We start from the raw sequence: 18099 nt of genomic DNA on the forward strand, positions 1-18099 counted from the left end.
AACTAAAATGGTATAATTCTAGTCTTATTTTCGCCTGATGCCAAGTACTGTAGCACTGAGTCTGTTAGGGCTGGAGAATCATACTGGGTTGAAAGCACTGACCCTTCAGACGCTGTCCCCCACCCCAGCTGTCCTTCTCCTCCCTCCTGGTGCCACACTGGCTCTTGAGAACCCAGATTCCCACACAACTGTGCACACAGATGACAGTGGTTTTTTCACTGCTTGGCAAGCTGCCTTCAGTTATTCGCTGAGGAGATGAGCCCGGACAGCTGGCCATGAGGTGACACAGCGCAGGGTGTTGAGGCTGCGGATGGTGGAAATAACTGCCTCCATCACCTCTCTGAGAGGTCGGGAGAATGTGGCCTTCCTCTGTCTTGTCACACACCGGGAGGGATGCCGTGCCCACTGCTCTGTCAGCATCTCTCATCCTTACTGGTAATGCTCATCAAAGAACATTCTCAGGGAAGAAAGACTGTAACCCTCTAATGTTATCACATGTAAATGAAATGGTTGCCTCAAAGGACCCGTTTCCCACAATTCATTCTCTTTCTGTAGCTCTCACGCTTCATTTTTTATTGTGAGGTTTTTTTTTTTTTTTTTTTGTCCTGTGCAGTAAAAGACCGTCTGTGTGCCTGCTGTTGTTGATGGAGAACATTCAGGCACATTCAGAGGTGTTGTTTGATAGTGTATTTTGATCCTGGCATTTCTTTCAACTTGGCTTACATATTTTGACCTACGCCAGTTGAATCATATCTGCAAGCAAAGCCTCATCATTTTAATCCTGTTTTATAGGCTTCACCTTTCCAATTGAACCTGAAATTCACTCTGAAAGAAGCGAAGCAATTTTTGTTTATGTTTTTCACATTACTCTTTCTAGCCAAGATTGCTCTTTTTTTAGTCACAATTTCCTTCAAAATATGTGTGCTTGGCTTTTAAATGGCACTTCAAAAGTCATCATTTGAGACCGTTGTTGTTGGACTTTTCTAGCAATAAAGATACCAAAGTTTAGGCTTTGTGCATCTGGTCAGTAGTAAAAATCTGTGTTTTAAATACTCATCTGCAACAGGATGTTATGTGGGACTCTCTGTTGCCCCAGATTTTGCACCAGGACCCACGGCTTAAGCGAAAGAACACTGAGCATTCCACATTTTAGAGCCACCAATAACCGAAAGTGATTTATTCGCTCAGAGTTCACAGACTGTGCAGCACAGACCCTATAAACTCAATCCCCCTCACCTCCTGCCCAGCATCCAACTCTAGTCTGTACCACCGGACAGAGAATTTGGGAGCAAGAGATAAACAGTGAAATAGAGCAGCCATTGGGACGCTGGGGGAGAGCAGCGTTCGTACTGAAAGCTGATCTCTTCTGCCCTTTGTGCAGTTCTTTCCTTTCCAGCAACTTAGCAAAGAAGAGACCGGCATTCTATATACTGGTTGGAAATGTCCTTGGGCAGAAGCTTTCATTTGTCCCCGTGCCTGTGTAATGGAGAAGAAGCAAGCCAGAGACAACGGCCAATGTCTCAGTTTTGGGTTTGCCAGAAGCAGAACCTGAGATGAGGATTCAAGTGCCAGTTGTTTGTTTGGGAGGTGATCCTAACTAAACACTGAGGACATGAGACAGGGAAGGGAACCAACAGCAGAAAAGCTAAGAGTGGTTAACTGTACCAGGGGTGGGGGGCACTGTACAGTTCAGGCTTTAGAATGACCACACCTGAGAGGGATCTGTGGCATTTATAGACCTAGTCTCATCTGTTGCTGTCGAGATTTGCTCTCTGGAGGGCGTCAATTCTCTGTCACTGTCACCTCCCCTGTGAGTGGGCAGAGTGGTCTCCAGGCACCAAAACAAGCCCTCAGATAAAGAGATACAGATGCTGGCAGTTGGAAGTCTGAGATATGGGAACAGGGAGGGTTGGACAAGGTCCGCTGTTGCAGGCAGAAAGGGGGCTCAGAGGAACGGCCTGCCCTAGTAGCACTTTGTAAAGCCAAGAGGTGTGACTTTTCCACGGGTGAAGGACAACCACAGAAAGTTTCTGGAATTGAGTCACTTGGTTGCCCATTAAGCAAGACATCTCCAGTAGTAAGTTGTGGAGTGCTCTCCTGGGAGCTGGATCTGAGTAAAGGTGCGGAAGTCTCCAAAGCACAGAGCATCTGGTGGTCCACAAACCCAGAAAGCGCCAACACCTTTTTCTTTATTTCTTTTCACATTTTGCTCTTTCGAAATTTCCATTTTCTCCTACACCTTCAAGGCGTAAGACCCATTATCAGAATTTACTAGGCAGAGATTGATGAAGTCCCAGCAACAGAGAACCTTGCAGGGATTTGCAGAGTAATCTGCATTCACTCGTTTGCCATGTTCCCAAAATGTGGAGAAACACTGTAAGGACGTATCTGATTAAGGAAATTACAGGGAAGTGTGGCAAATAGCACTTGTCGTGTGATGCCTGTCTCCCCTCTACTTGTGGAGGACAAAAATTACATCTTACGTGATTTTCATCTATGCTCCACGACCTAGCAAACGACATTCATTATAACCCTGGCGTTCCGGAAAAGACATACCTTAGTCTGTTTAGCATTTTAAATTTTAGTGTATCAAGGGTAGTACTGTGCTCTGATTTCAAACGAAAATGAGGATAGTTAGGACATCTCAGAGGACCATTTAGGGGATGCTTGACTTTTGAAATGATGGATTATAATAATTTTAGCAAATTTACCCTTCAGACCACTTTCCCAAGGGAGCGACATAAACTGTTGAATAGAATCTCAGGCAAGTGTGAATCCCTACCTCCCCGCCCGCACACCCACACTAAATCTGATCAAGGGGGGCAAACCCCACAGCACCTCTGCGGAGAACTCCATGCCGTGAGTTCAGAAGGGGAATCTGCAGGCCTCTGCGTTGTGAATTCACATCCTCCCTCCATGTCGATGTCCACACTGCCCTTTGCCAACCTTGCAGTATCATCCTCAGTAACTGCAAAAGTCAGGTTATTATTTTTTTCTGGTCTTCTGCCCAAAGCATTATCACCTTCTTTTTGCCTCAGGTAGGGTTGGTCTTTGGTTACAGAATAATAATTCTCCTAAATCCCCTGACCCACTTTGTCAGCTCCTACAAATACGATTACTTCTTTTCATTCACAGCTTTGAACAAAATGTTGGTTCCATTGTATGGTTTATCTGCTTGACAGACATCCCGGCAATGTGCTAGCAGTTTCTTTTACTCATCATGATAATGGTGATGAGTAATCAATCAGTGCTTATCAGGTACCATGCTAAGTACTTTCCCTGTATGAATTCAGTAAATCCCCACAACAGAAAAATCTCCCCCTGTAGGCTAGTATTATTATCCCCTAAGTACAGATGAGGAAACTGAGGCACAGAGAATGTAAGTAACTTGACCAAAGTTATACTGCTAGTAAGTCCAGGTATTAGAATACACATCTGGGCAGTCGGAGCCAAGGTCTAAGTTCTTTGATCTGCTCTACAGTTTTTTTAGATTCTATATTGTTTATTTCTGCTCTGATCTTTATTATTTCTCTTCTTCTTCTGGGTTTAGGCTGCCTTTGCTGTTCTGCTTCTATTTCCTTTAGGTGTGCTGTTAGATTTTGTATTTGGGATTTTTCTTGTTTCTTGAGATAGGCCTGGATTGCAATGTATTTTCCTCTCAGGACTGCCTTCGCTGCGTCCCAAAGCGTTTGGATTGTTGTATTTTCATTTTCGTTTGTTTCCATATATTTTTTAATTTCTTCTCTAATTGCCTGGTTGACCCACTCATTCTTTAGTAGGGTGTTCTTTAACCTCCATGCTTTTGGAGGTTTTCCAACCAAGGTCTAAGTTCTTAACCACCGTGTAGTACTACCCTATGCTGTACTGTCAGAAGATCTAGTAGGTACAAGGCCCCCGGATACATACTTATCGTTGAAGTTCATTGCGAAGACACAAGGCAGAGAGGGCAGCCATGACGGGCCCTCGGTATATGGGTGACAGAGCAGAAGGCCACATGGAGCAGATGCAGGACCAAGAGGAGTAAGCATTTGGAGACTGTCATTTGAATGGATGCTCTCTCACTATCTGGTGTCCCAAGTGATCACCTTGACCCCCCCACCCCTCTGACCCCCGTTCAGCCCAGGGAATTGCCTCTCATGTGCCATTTGTATACAGTGTACTTTGATTGGCTAGCACCTCCCGTTTTGTGTGCCTTAACTGATGTGTCTACCAACCATTGCAGAGACCAAGGAAGTGAAAGATCATCTTCTATTTGCAACACATCTGTGTCTGTCCTCTTCATTTATCTAGTTTCCTGAATGAATTCTTAGGTTTCTGTAATCCATGGTCAGTACTCAACCTCACACTCTCCACTAAACTAAAAATATGACTCAAAGAGAATTCATGTTTCCAATCCTAGGTGCATCTAGTCCCTTTCTCAAATTACCATACAGCCTAAACTTAAGTTTATAAATGTTTATGCCAAACCTCCATATAAAATTTGGTCTTCCAACTAAATTCCGTATGTCCCAATCTGGGATACACAGTGTTCCCCCCTGCATCATAATATTCCTTGTTTGTTTGTGTGTTTGTTTGTTTGTTTGTTTCCATACGCCATCCCGTTTCACAAAAGAAAAAAAAATCTCCCTTATGAGTCTTCTAGTAGTTTCTTCAGGTAGAAAGAATGCTCACTTTAGCAATCAGCTCCATGATCATCAGTGTTTAGAAAAATCTTTTTTCAAACCCTTTAGGTAATGAACTAGACTTACTTATGTATCCAGTGCATATTTAGGGAAAACTGTCACTGTTGTAAGTGTAAGCATGTGATTAAATGATAAGAGTTGGTTAAAATTAAATTATAAGAGTTGGTGCCTGGTTGGCTCAGTTGGTTAAGCGTCCAACTTCAGCTCAGGTCACGATCTCACAGTTCATGAGTTTGAGCCCTGCATTGGGCTCTGTGCTGACAGCTCAGAGCCTAGAGACTGCTTCAGATTCTGTGTCTCCCTCTCTCTTTCTGCCCCTCCCCTGCTTGCACTTTGTCTCTCTCTCTCTCTCTCTCTCTCTCTCTCTCTCGGTCTCAAAAACATTAAAAAAAGAAGTTGGCTAATCCACCAGAGTATATTTTTCTCAAAGTAATTTTAAAAGTCAACATCTTTTGGGGCACCTGGGTGGCTCAACAGGTTAATTGTCTGACTCTTGATTTCACCTCAGGTCATAATCTCACGGTTCCTGAGATTGAGCCCCATGTCAGGCTCTGTGCCAACAGCACAAAACCTGCTTGGGATTCTCTCTCTCCCTCTCAATCTGTCCTCATGCCCCTCAAAATAAATAAATAAACTTTAAAAAGTAAAAGTCAACACCTTTGAACACTTACATATGTAAATATTGAGTCATTGATTATTCAAGTATATAGATACAATGAATCTTTTAATTTATGCAACCTTAAATTATTTGGGTTTAACTTCAGGTTTTCTTAAGCTATGAAACACAGAATCTTTTGCCCTAGAATGGTAATTGATGCGGTCATTTATATAAACTAAAACACAAAACAAACAAACAAAAAAAGAAAAATGAAAATGTCATTTATTTGGAATGCTAATAAATGTCCCAATTAAAAGTGTTTTTTTGATAAATTTTGGATAACTGTAACAAATGAAATACACAGTAGGTTCATGAACTTGAAGTTTCCCCTCAGCCTCTGCTCCCTGTGAATTCCCACGTGTCAGTACATTTGATTTGAAGTATATCTGGCTTTTTGAAAAGTAAGGTTGTTCCTGAAGCCCAAGTGTTTGCCACATAATGATTAGATTCTCCGTGTCTTTTATATATTCTAAGCTCCTGATAAATTTTTCCCTCATAGTTACTATTAATATGCCTAGTAAGACAGTGTTTCTTTGCTGACAGCTTTGAATCCTAAAGAAGATTTTTCTCCTTTCCGAGGAAAATGTTTACAGTTGACTTCTCCCAAATCCCTACATCATTTCCTGGCATTTTGTGCTTTTCTAGAAAGAGAATTTGCTCTGATACGCTTTTGCAACTATTTTTCTACTGGATAAATCCAAGCATAGGATTCAATTCTTTCTTCTCCTTGAAGCTCATTTCTTCTGTAGTCCCTGTCCATCAGCAACCATTTTCACTGAGAACCACATGCATCATCAGTCCTTTGCCCAGCCTAGAGAGGCAATCCTTTTCTGTTTGTGTTGGGGGGGGGGGGGGTGCAATCTAGAGGTTGAGATGGATCATTTATATTTTTTCTCCTAGGAATTTAGAAGAGGGGACAAAGAGCTCTGAGAGCATAGTTTTTTTGGTGTTTTTTTTTTTGTTTTTTTTTTTTTTTGCCAGTATGTAGGGAATATAAAGTTAAGACTGTGCACAGAGAACCAGAGGAATGCCATCAATGTTAGGAGTGAGTGAGGATGTGTTGACAGAAACTGAGACAAGACACAGCGTGGCCGCAGAAGCAAACAGGCAAACAGATGGAAGGCTGAGGGAGTAGCCACTGGTTCCTGTAGCTTGGTTGGTCCTCTTGAGGCCCAGTTCTTCTCCTTGCTCTTGGGTTTGGAGGGATAGTCCTCTCTGTTTCCAATAAATTCCCATTTTGTTGAAGCTAATAAAGCGGATATCCAATTTTTACTGACAACCAAGTGTGGTTAAGACATCCTTCCCTAAATTTTTATCTTGAAACTGTGCAAATACCTGTTTTAAAAATTTAAATTAGGGGCGCCTGGGTGACTCAGTCAGTTGAGTGTCTGACTTTGGCTCAGGTCGTGATCTCACGGTTTGTGAGTCTGAGCCCCTCGTCAGGCTCTGTGCTGACAGCTCAGAGCCTGGAGCCTGCTTGGGATCTGTGTCTCCCAGTCTCTCTCTGCTCCTCCCCCGCTCGCACTCTATCTCTCTTTCAAAAATAAGTAAACATTTAAAAAATTTTAAATTTAAATTCAAGTTAGTTAACGTATAGTGTAGTATTGGTTTCAGGAGTAGAACCCAGTGACTCATCCCAACAAGAGCCCTCCTTAATGCCCATCCCTCATTTAGCTCATCCCCCCACCCACCTCCCCTCCAGCAACCCTCAGTTCTCTGTATTTAAGAGTTTCTTACGTTTTGTCTCCCTTTCTATCTTATTTTTCCTTCCTTTCCCCTATGTTCATTTGTTTTGTTTCTTAAATTCCACGTATGAGTGAAATCATATGATACTTGTCTTTCTCTGAGTGACTTATTTCACTTAGCATAATACACTCTAGTTCCAGCTATGTTGTTGCAAGGGCAAGATTTCATTTTTTCTTGATCACTGAGTAATACCTTTAATTCAAGGGTAACCATTCAAAGTCATTTAGCCCTCTTTCATTTTTATTTGGATTCTGATGACTTGACTTTTCTTCATTTTCTTTATTCCTTGTGTGTCTATAGAATGGATAGTGGATGGAATTCAGCATTATTGGAAATCTGTTTGGGCTTTTGCCTATTTATTCTGTTGTTTTTTATAGTCTGGATTGAGTCTTCTACTCATCAACTCCTGTGCACACCATTTCCCAATGTGATATACTGTCCCTATGGGTCCATTTGAAAATGATTTGTGTCCATGTTTAATAACAAAAACATGTATGTGGGTGGAAAAATTCTATGACCATAAATTTGAGATTAAGTTCTTTTTGACCCTCTGGCTCTTCTGTGATTTGGCTAGACTGTAACAAATAGCCTAAATGTTATTTGAGCCAAGATTTTCTTTTCATGCTAGAATTTCAGTCTGTGAAGCCTGAGTAAATACTTAAAATAAATGAGACATATTAAATACCTAAATGTGATTTATTTGGTATTGTAATATAAATAGGAAAACTCAGTTACTGCAGGATACTCTTGCCAGGTATACTTTTGTCATTGTTTTAGTTTGGGCTTGTTTTTAGTTAATGGTTCTATTGTATCATCAAATAGGACAATTAAAAACCCTGGCACAGTGCCTCATATATAATAGAGACTCTGCATGGATTTGGTGAAATAAGTTTAAGCATAATCTTTATAAGAGTTTTCATGTCACAATTAACAGAAAAGGATTTACTGTAACAGTAGCGTTTGGCTTAGAACTTACTCATTTATTCTGCATGTTAAACGTGTAGCTAGTGAAAATTAAGGCATTTGTTTATTGATTTCTTTTTCATCTACTGGTTGCATAGCCCTTTTGTGATCATCAACAGAGTGGAAATGTAAGAATCAGTCTTTGCCATAGAGAATCTTGCAGTTAGCTTAAGGATGTAGCCAGACAAGTTACCTATAATTTTGATGGGGTTAGTGTAATGGCGTGCTGTGGGATGGTTGAATTGACTTAATATTTTCTGTACAGCAGAAGACTTGGGGAAAGTTTCAAAGAGAAGGTGAACTTCGATCTGGATTTTGAAGGATTGATGAGGATATAGACATATTAGGAGATGAGAAAGATTTGTTAAAAACTTCAGGTAGAGCAAACATAAGGAAAGAATGGTATGTTCCAAAACCTTCAAATAGACCTGTGTGGTGAGGACATAATATAAGAGGTAGGTTGGGGAAGTAGGCTGGAGATGGGGTGTGACAAGGGATGTGGCTGGTAGTATTATTTAGGGCTGAATTGTCTAAGGACATGTAAAGAAATTTAAACTTCAGAGACAGGGAAAATAATGAAAGCCTTAAAACATGATTCGATCAATATTTTAGAATGATAGCCTTGATGGTAGGTCAGAAGATGAACTTGAAAGGAGCAATTTCAGCAAGAGATGCTGAAAACACCTCTTGCTTTTCAATAATCCAGACAGAAGTACCTGAACCAAGGCTAGGGCAATAGGATTTCAAGGTCGGGAGATATTCAGAGGTGAAAGGTATAGGTCTAGATGGATTACTAAAGGCGATAGATCAGAAAGGAGGCATCATAGTTGCTCTTGGATACAGACTTGTAGAGTTTCTGGTGCCACGTTTATGGGATAGTTTCTGGTGCCACGTTTCATGTATCTTGAAAACAGGAGAAAGGAGAGGATAGGTTGCACGGAGAGGATAGGTTGAGTTTGGGAGTACTATAAAACATTCAGGCAGAGGTGTCCACTGGGCCAATGGAACCTCACTTTGAGAGTTAAAGAGTTCAATTTGACATAGATTTATTTAGGAGTCATTATCTATCGGTGAGATTCAAAGTTCTGAGTTCACATGACATTCCCCAGGGAAAGACTAGAGAAGAAAAAGTAAAAATTTAGAAATGATATAACACTACAGAATAGGAGTCAGTAAAACTTCCTAAATATACTGCCAGAGACAGTCAACATTTGGATGTTTATACTTTCAAACATACTAATACATGCATGCCCATACATGTAGTACATGTGCACATACATGCACAGGTAATGTAATAAAATCCTTGTATGTGGTTGCCTAGTTTTACAATTTGTTATTACACAACAGTAGCATTGTAAGGATCATTCATGGTTGCCCTGTAATTTATTTAACCTGTACCTATTGTTGGAATTTTATACTCTTTCTATTTCTTTATATTGCAAATTATTTTGGGATACACATCCTTTGCAATCAATTTTTCTGTGTATCCATGCTTATTTCTTAAGGCACCCCTACAATTTTATAATTAAAAACATCTTTGGCTAGGGGCACCTGGGTGGCTCAGTCAGGTAAGCATCTGACTTCGGCTCAGGTCATGATCTCGTAGTTTGTGAGTGTGAGTCCCTGTTGGGCTCTATGCTGACAGCTCGGAGCCTGGAGCCTGCTTCAGATTCTGTCTCTGTCTCCTCTCTGCACCCCCACCCACTTGCACACACACACTCTCTCTCTCTCTCAAATATAAATAAACATTAAAAAATATTACGGAAGATTTCAATGGGCCTGCTCTTGGCTTTTTGTAACTTTTCCTCCTGGGATGAGGTTATATCTATCTTGACCTGCACTATCCAGTAGAACCCCTCTCTACCTGGCTTCTTTGAAAGGCTTCTGCTAAATAAAATAAAGATAGAATGTAAGATACAGATAAAGCACAAGAATTCGCTACACAGAGCAGAACCAAATCCTAGAAAGCGTTTGTTCCATGAACTTGAGTAAATAAAACACTAAAATAAGATGAGAAATGAGGGAATAGACAACAGACTGAAATGAAAACAAAAGTGGCCGAGAAGCTGCAAGGAACAAAGAGAGAATGTGCAAGAGGAAGAAATATCGTCACAAGAAAAATAAAATGCGAGGCCAGCATCAGTTCTTAGTCAGAAATGCAAAGGAGGAGACAGGATCGTGCATCCGGCACAAAAGGTGATAGGGAAGAAAAACTTCAGACATTTCCACCAAATTCAGAAGGGCAAGAAGATGAGATAAAAGTGGGGGGGGGGGAAAAAAACCAGGATAAAATCTATGAAGTCCAGAAAATGACGAGCCAACAGACGATAACCTCTTTCCCCAGAGATGTTATTCAAAGATGCAGAACAGTAAGCATTCCTTGAACTGAAGAATATTTGAGTCTTCAGATTAAAAATATGAAGTACCTAACAGATGAAGCTTGGTGAAATCTTAGATTGTGAAGGATGAGGACAGTGTTATAAGTAGCTTCCAGTGTCTTGTTTGTCCTTAATGTTTCCTAACGAGGAAAAAAATACATGTGCAAAACCAGTTGAAACACTGACAGTATTTACTAACTTCCTGCTCGCTGACTGAGAGCGGCCCCGAGAGAGTCATGCCAGGCATGGATCCCAGTCCACGTCTTTCAGGGGTGACTTCTGAGCTTCTCTCGTTGGTCTCCGCAGTTAGGTTGGGCCACAACTGTGGGGCTGTGCGACAGTTGGTATTCTACCGACATGTATTTTAATTAATGGAGGCCAAGGGCAAGTATTGTCGCCACGTCAGATTTGTTGTGACTTCTCCTTTTCTTTCAAGAGTATCTTTCCAAACAGTTCCCTTGTGGCCTGCCTTAGGGGGTAGGGGTGGCGTTGCAGTCTTGTGTAATGGTGATGAATCTCGGGTGTTAGAACAATGTTACACAACCCTGCATTTTTATCATTTTAATGACTTTTGCTGGACAAGGGGAGCTTCCTTCCCTGCCAGATATTTATACAAGCTAATCAGAGGCTTGATACAATACAGATGGTGATAACCTTTGGCCGTACAAAGCCCGTGTCGAGTTTTTCTTTGGCAGCAAAGGGCTTGCCTCATTCCGTATTCTGGAGCAAAAAAAAAAAAAAATTCTATTTCTTAAATGCCTTATAAAGGATAGCAGATGATGTAAACGATTTCAGGAACACCAGAAGGAGAATCGAGTGCTAGGCCTCTACGACATTCCACAAACATTACCAAAGATCTATTTATTTCTTAGATCTGTGGGATGAAAATGTTTTTATTGAATTATGTTTTTATTCAAGTATGATGGAGCAGAAAGATTGGGGGAAGGGGACAAAATATTTTCAGTAAATCATCCACTCCTCCTCTGTCTTTTAAAGTGCATTCCAAACCCAGATCTTGTGTAATTCTTTGCTTGGACTAGTAGTCCTGCTATTCTCCTGACTGTTTTAAGCTTAATATATTGTCCTGCCAACAGATATAATGGTTCCTGTAAATACTTCCCAGTTCCCTGCAAGAAGAGAAGAAAAATAGAATTACAGCTTAATGTGTCTTGCACGTAATGAATTGTACTGCAAGAAATGTCTGCTAAATCCCTAAATCCTAACCTGAATGTTAAGGAATATTACCGACATGAGCTAAAATTAATATTACAAAATAGTATTTGTTTATGTCAGAAGGACAGTAAAGGCACAAAAAGAAACTTTATCTTTTTTGTACAGAACTCTGCAAAATGAAGTACGCGAGGGCACACAGACATTCTATACATTCCTACTGCTCCCTCAAGACCAGCTCATTCAAGTAACTGTGTTCAGGGCATCCTTCCGTCTATTCACCCATCCATTCTTGGATCCATTCATTGAGTAGATATTTATGAACCCATACTCTGTGCCAGACACTGTCGAGAATACCAGACTGAAAAAGACAATTTACTTGTTTTCTCTCTTCTTTCTGCACCAGTTCTCACTTCCTTAGGGTCTTGCTTCCGGTTTGCTCCATGGTCTCCTAAAAGAGAGAGTAATGGAAATGAGCAAAAGCTTAGCAGAGTGTCTGCGGAGGTTAGGTTATGATTTCAGAGGGGAACAACTCAGAAAGAGAGAGTTTATCACGTGGTTAAGAGCAAGGCCAGTGTAAGCACAAGTTGCCACGTCTCAGAGTGCTGGAAGTAGGAGTTACCCTTTGAGTCCTGATGTCTATTTTTAAAGACAAATAAAATAATATCTCATTTCATGCCACCTGTAACAAATCATTGGATTTCCCCCCAGAGGTGGTACTGAATGAAAAAAGTGCCTCTGTGTGTGTGTGTGTGTGTGTGTGTGTGTGTGTGTGTGTGTATTTCAGTCCATTCCAATTATTGTTTATATCGATAGGGCTTTTCACCTCGGGTGTGTACTAACTGAAAATATAAATGTTTATACACATTTAAAGGTAAATGTTTATGATAAAATGTAAATATGTATGATGCATTTAAATTCATTTCAGTTATTACTTTTACTGGTACTCAAATTGCCCTTTGGCCAGAAGGAGCTTCTTTAGGCTGGTTTAATTCTTTTTGTCTTTAGTAGTAGTAGGCTTTTGAGAGAAGGGGGTGACATGTTTGAATCCTTCTTCTCAAATTGCTGGCTTTCCAGATGTTTCCAAAGTCATTTTTAAGTTGTCTTTTAAAAAAAAAAAGATTTTATTTTTAAGTAATCTCTACACCCAACGTGGGACTCAAACTCACAATCCAAGATCAAGAGTCACATGCTCCACCAGCTGAGCCATACAGGCGCCCTTAATTTGATTGTCTTTAAATTCAGGTTTAATAGCTTTATCTTTAGCTCACAAACAGGAATAAAATTTGCTAAGAGTTATTAAATTAGAATCAATAGCTATGAATTATATACTGATGAAGACATGGATCTTATTAGCTGAGAGAGTCTGGAGCTTAGAGCTGAAGTCTGCCCCTTGAAGTGAATTGAGGCAGTGAATGAGTGAGTTTTTAATCATATCATCCCCTTTGAACTTTACAAAACATAGGGTATAATTGTTGCTCTTCCTCACTACCTCCAGACTGTACTTGAATTATTGCCTAATAGACATTGAGGTCTTCTTTCTAAGAGCTTGCCAGAAAATACACCCTGCCACTTCTTTTCCTTTCCTACCCATTTCTGGTAAAAAGCAATAACAGTAAATTTAATTATAATGCCAGAGTGACCACTGGATTCCTTGTGCTTTTACAAATTGATGTTATAGTGCATCAGTGGCAATAAATAGATGCCTTTTTAAAAAAATTTTTTTTAATTAAAAACAATTTTTTTAAATGTTTATTTATTTTTGAGAGAGAGAGAGACAGAGTGTGAGCAGGGGAGGGGCAGAGAGAGAGGGAGTCACAGAATCCAAAGCAGGCTCCAGGCTCAAAGCTTTCAGCACAGAGCCAGATGCGGGGCTCAAACTCACAAACTGCGAGATCATGACCTGAGCCAAAGTCGGACGCTTAACCGACTGAGCCACCCAGGCGCCCCTAGATGCCTTTTTTTAAATGTTTGTTTATTTTTGAGAGAGAGAGAGAGGAGGGAAGGGGCAGAGAGAGGGAAACACAGAACCTAAGGCAGACTTCAAGCTCTGAGCTGTCAGCACAGAGCCCAATGCAGGGCTTGAACTCATGAACCGTGAGATCATGACCTGAGCCAAAGTTGGATGCCAAACCGACTGAGCCACCCAGGTGACCCATTAGATGCCTTTTTTGAAAAAAGGTTTCATTTTTTCCTCTTCTTTCTGTAGAGGAAGGATAGCATAATAACATTATAAAGCATAACTCACTTGCCCTAAAACAATAAAGCCCAAGTGTTAGATTGAATAAATCAGTATTTTCTCATAAAGATAGGACACCACCAAAACCAGCTGATTTTGTGCTAATACTGGGTGGTCCCGAAAAGATGAAGGATTGAATCAGTTCTACAGCTTTGGAGGAGCAGTGGAAAAACAAACATGGGAAGTAGGTTGGCCATTGTTAACTCTGGAAGAGACATTTTCTATTAAATTTGCATCTAATCAGGCTTTTGATATATGATCACGAGGGGGTTCAGCTAAGTGGATAGATGGGCAGCTAGCTGGATGTACTTGATGTACTTGGAAATAGATATGTAGGACTCAGATTTGGTTCCTGTTTTGAGAGCCTGGAAATCCATAAGAATTCCACAAATATTTGTTGATGATAATGCTGCTGCTGCTGTTAATGATATCTTTTAAGTGCTTTTAAGGTTTTTGTGGGTCTGTGCGGAGACCGTGGTAGGCCCTAGTCTGCCTGTTTCTGTCTTACTCTCATTGATCAGTGTTTGTCCTCACTCTTGTGACATGCTGATGATCCTCACAAATACTGTTTTACGTAAGAAAGGAAGCATGTAGTAGGCCAACACCATACAAACTCACGCTAACTTTGTTTCATTACAGCAAATTCTTCGTCACTCTAGAGAAAACTCAACAAAAGTTATATTCCTCATTACTGATGGATATTCCAATGGGGGAGATCCCAGGCCAATTGCAGCATCTCTGCGAGATTTTGGAGTGGAGATCTTCACTTTTGGCATATGGCAAGGGAACATTCGAGAACTGAATGACATGGCTTCCACCCCAAAGGAGGAGCACTGCTACCTGCTGCACAGTTTTGAAGAATTTGAGGCTTTAGCTCGCCGGGCATTGCATGAAGGTAATGGAAACCCAGTGGCATAACATGATGCAATTAAAGGGGGGGGGGGTTCCTTCACTTTTACTGCTTGAAACCCATTGGAGGGTAATACCAGACCCTGTGATATCTTCACTGAGCATGATGCCCATGTATCCTTGGTGTTTTGTGAGCTGTGTTGAACTTCATAAATAGAAATGACAGTCTGATTTGCAAGAAGAATATTTGGGGTTTTTGTTCTGTTTTGTTTTTTAACAGTTGTGATGGATTTTCACTAGAATATCCATAATGCTCCCACCTAGGAACTGTTAGAATCGATGGAATGAATTTAGGTGTGTTTTAAGGCCACACACAGAGTGGGAAGCCTTGACTTAGATCTCATTTACAGCTATCTGGAAAGCCGAAGTAAACGTTCAGAGACACGCATAGTGAATCTCACCAAAATGTTTCCAGAAATACACATGAAGATATAGAGACAATAAATACTAGCACATACTTCTTGACTGACTGAAGACACATAATGCTTATGTAGAAGTTCAAGAACATTATCCCAACAAGGAATAAAATCAGTAACTCCATCATTAGAGTTCTTTATACACTATTTGTAAGGATGTTTAGTTATATGATTTAGATTAGATGAACTTCCAGGCATAATATGGGCATGTATCTTGGTAAGCCACAAGAGAAAGTGTAGATTGGGAGGAAATTAGAGGAGATCCAGCCTCAGACCAAAGCCATGCAGCAGGTGAGGCTTGATCCTTGCAGGTATCCATGTGGAAGATTTGGTTTGATGGACAAATCGGGCCACACGAGGTTTCAAGCAGTTAGTGATGTACATAACGACAGATCAGCCCTATCAGAGTTCCAAGGGAAGCGTTTAGAACAGGGTCTCAGACTAGCTATGGATACAACAAAAAAATCTTAGTCACCTGCTTGCTGTGTGACTTTTGGCAAATTATTTAGCTTTTACATTCCTTAGGTGTCTTGTTAATAGAATAGGGAATGAGAATAGTACCTATTCCATGGGATTGTCACAAGGATTAGATGGGTTAATACATATAAAGTGATTAGAAAAGTTACTGAGGGCTTATTATCCAAAGCCCTCATTAACCGTCCACTGTTATTATTACCTTAGGCAATTTATCTAACGTCTACAAGCCTCACTTCCTCTACTTTTAAGACGGAGACACTATAATGTGTACCATATGGTTTTGTCAAGAGGATTAAATAAAATATTTAAAATTTACCAAGTATAGTGCTGTCACTTGGTGGAAGTTCAGTAACTATGGGGCTTCCTTTGTTTCTCCTTTTCTCATGGAAAAGTGGTATGTTGAGTGGGAAGGCACGGTGGCTGTTAATAGATGGGATTCTGAAATCATGGTGTTACTAGCTATGTTGTGGAGGACTAATTTCCGGTCCTGTGATCCCTCTGCTTGTAGCGTTGGGGCCTTCTAGAACCCTAATGCCAAGTTGCCCCAGAAGCTGGGTGGGACAGAGTGTTCTCTTGGTTACAGTATTGCAACAGAGTTCTGGAAGGCATCACTTTTATTACAATAAACAAATATCTAGAATGTATAATTCTCTGATCAAGTTTCCGGATTTGGTAAGAAAAAATCCTGTTCCCCTTGCAAAGACATAGTCAAATCGAAGGAAATGAGCATCATTTTCCCTGCCTCTCTGTCCTCTGAAGCTACTTTCAATTTGGTTGGATCCACTTTCGGTCTCAAGACCATCCGTTTTTCTGGCCATCTTCCATAGACATAGCTTGCAGAATAATAGCTTGCCTCCCATAACACGTATACTTCTCTCTCTCTCAGACATGAATGCCAGTGTACCAGTCTTGGTAGCTAGATCTTTCTTGCTCCATGGCCCAGTGCCTCAGAACTAAGTGTGCATGTTGCAGACCTTTAACCTACACCACAGTCTGTTAGATGGAGCTTTAATAGGGTACCTGATTGTACTGGTCTCTTTCCCTTGGGGCTGGAGTCTTCTCCTTACTTTGCCCCTGTGTATTTATTGTTCAGAGTCTTAATGCATAGAGACAGATGTTCCATAAATGAGGCCATTACCAATCTTATTTCCAGGTATTCAATTACAGTGCATGTTTCTTGCTGGAACTCATGCATTTGAGTTCCTATGACGGGCCCATCACTATGTGTGGGCCCAGCACCACGGACCTACCTCTAGGATTTGGGTTAAGACTTTTGAACTTCCTCAACAGAGTAAGTGGAACTTATTGTTTGCCTGGTTCTAGGCCATTCTTTCTGGGTGGGTCATATTCAACCTTGCCTTACCCAGTTAAGTCACTTTCTGAACAACTCTGCCTGAATTATTGACTTCCCAGCATGCCTCACTTCAGAACATGGCTCACGTAATGAGTATGATCTCCCGTCACATAAAACATGATAATTTACTTAACATTGAGAAATAAGCCATATTCTGGTTCCATTATTAAACTTGTGTGGCGTTGTGAAGTCTTTATCAAAAACTATAGAAGTTACGGGATTTATTCTTAAGTCAGTAGCTCATAATCAAAACCCTTTTGCAGCGATCGAGATTGTCATTTTATTTATTTATTTTTTGAAAAAGCGTTTTGGAAATCTCGTTACTGCTGCCTGACCTCATATTGAGGCAGTGGAACGCTGCTTGTGTGGAAGCCAGGGAAGTGACCTATGGAACGGACTACAATACTTCCTGCTGCATCTGGAGATTCCTTGCTGAAGTGCTTAATTTCTGCCTGACCCTGCATGGCCCCAAGAACTTATGATGAGGTCCCAGACTGAAATAACTTAACTGGCTGAAGCAAATTCCCAGCCTGTGCTAGTGCAAATAACACACATTCATATCTGGGTGGGAGTGGGGTGCAGCTGGGGAATTCGACGGATATGAAAAGATATTTTCTGCAGCTTGCACCTACCTTTTAGTAACTAGAGAATGTAACATTGATCGGCGAATTTGTTTTTTATTACCCTCTGTCATATGTTATTGATAGATCTGCCTTCTGGGAGTTTTATTCAAGAGGATATGTCTCATTGCTCCTATCTGTGTGAAGCCGGCAAAGACTGCTGTGACCGAATGGCGAGCTGCAAATGTGGGACACACACGGGGCAGTTTGAGTGCATCTGTGAAAAGGGCTATTATGGGGAAGGTCTGCAGTACGAATGCACAGGTGAGTCTCCAGTTTGTGCGTCATCGTGTCAGTTATCTGTTGCCGTGTAAAGAAAAGATCCCCAAACTCAGTGGCTTAAAACATTTATTTATTATCGCTCATGAGTCTGTGGGTCACTTGGGCAGCTGGTCTGGTCTCAGCAGTGCTGGCTTGCGCGTACATTTGTCATCAGCTGTGAGTTGGGTCGGCTGCCTCGCTGGTCTTAGCTGGGTTTTCTTACCTG

The 18099-nt window shown here is 40.9% G+C and overlaps 1 protein-coding gene across 3 annotated transcripts in view; it reads left to right on the plus strand.

The window, feature by feature from the left end:
- SVEP1 (sushi, von Willebrand factor type A, EGF and pentraxin domain containing 1) overlaps positions 1-18099 on the plus strand; it is a 199200-nt gene that overhangs the window by 12318 nt on the left and 168783 nt on the right. For all 3 annotated transcript variants that reach the window (XM_047830252.1, XM_047830251.1, XM_047830253.1), the window contains exons 2-3: positions 14476-14731; positions 17700-17876. In XM_047830252.1, the coding sequence (XP_047686208.1) occupies positions 14476-14731; positions 17700-17876 (433 nt within the window). The remainder of the gene's footprint in view (positions 1-14475; positions 14732-17699; positions 17877-18099) is intronic.

Source organism: Prionailurus viverrinus, chromosome D4 (assembly GCF_022837055.1).
Source record: "Prionailurus viverrinus isolate Anna chromosome D4, UM_Priviv_1.0, whole genome shotgun sequence".
In the NCBI taxonomy this organism is placed as follows: domain Eukaryota; kingdom Metazoa; phylum Chordata; class Mammalia; order Carnivora; family Felidae; genus Prionailurus; species Prionailurus viverrinus.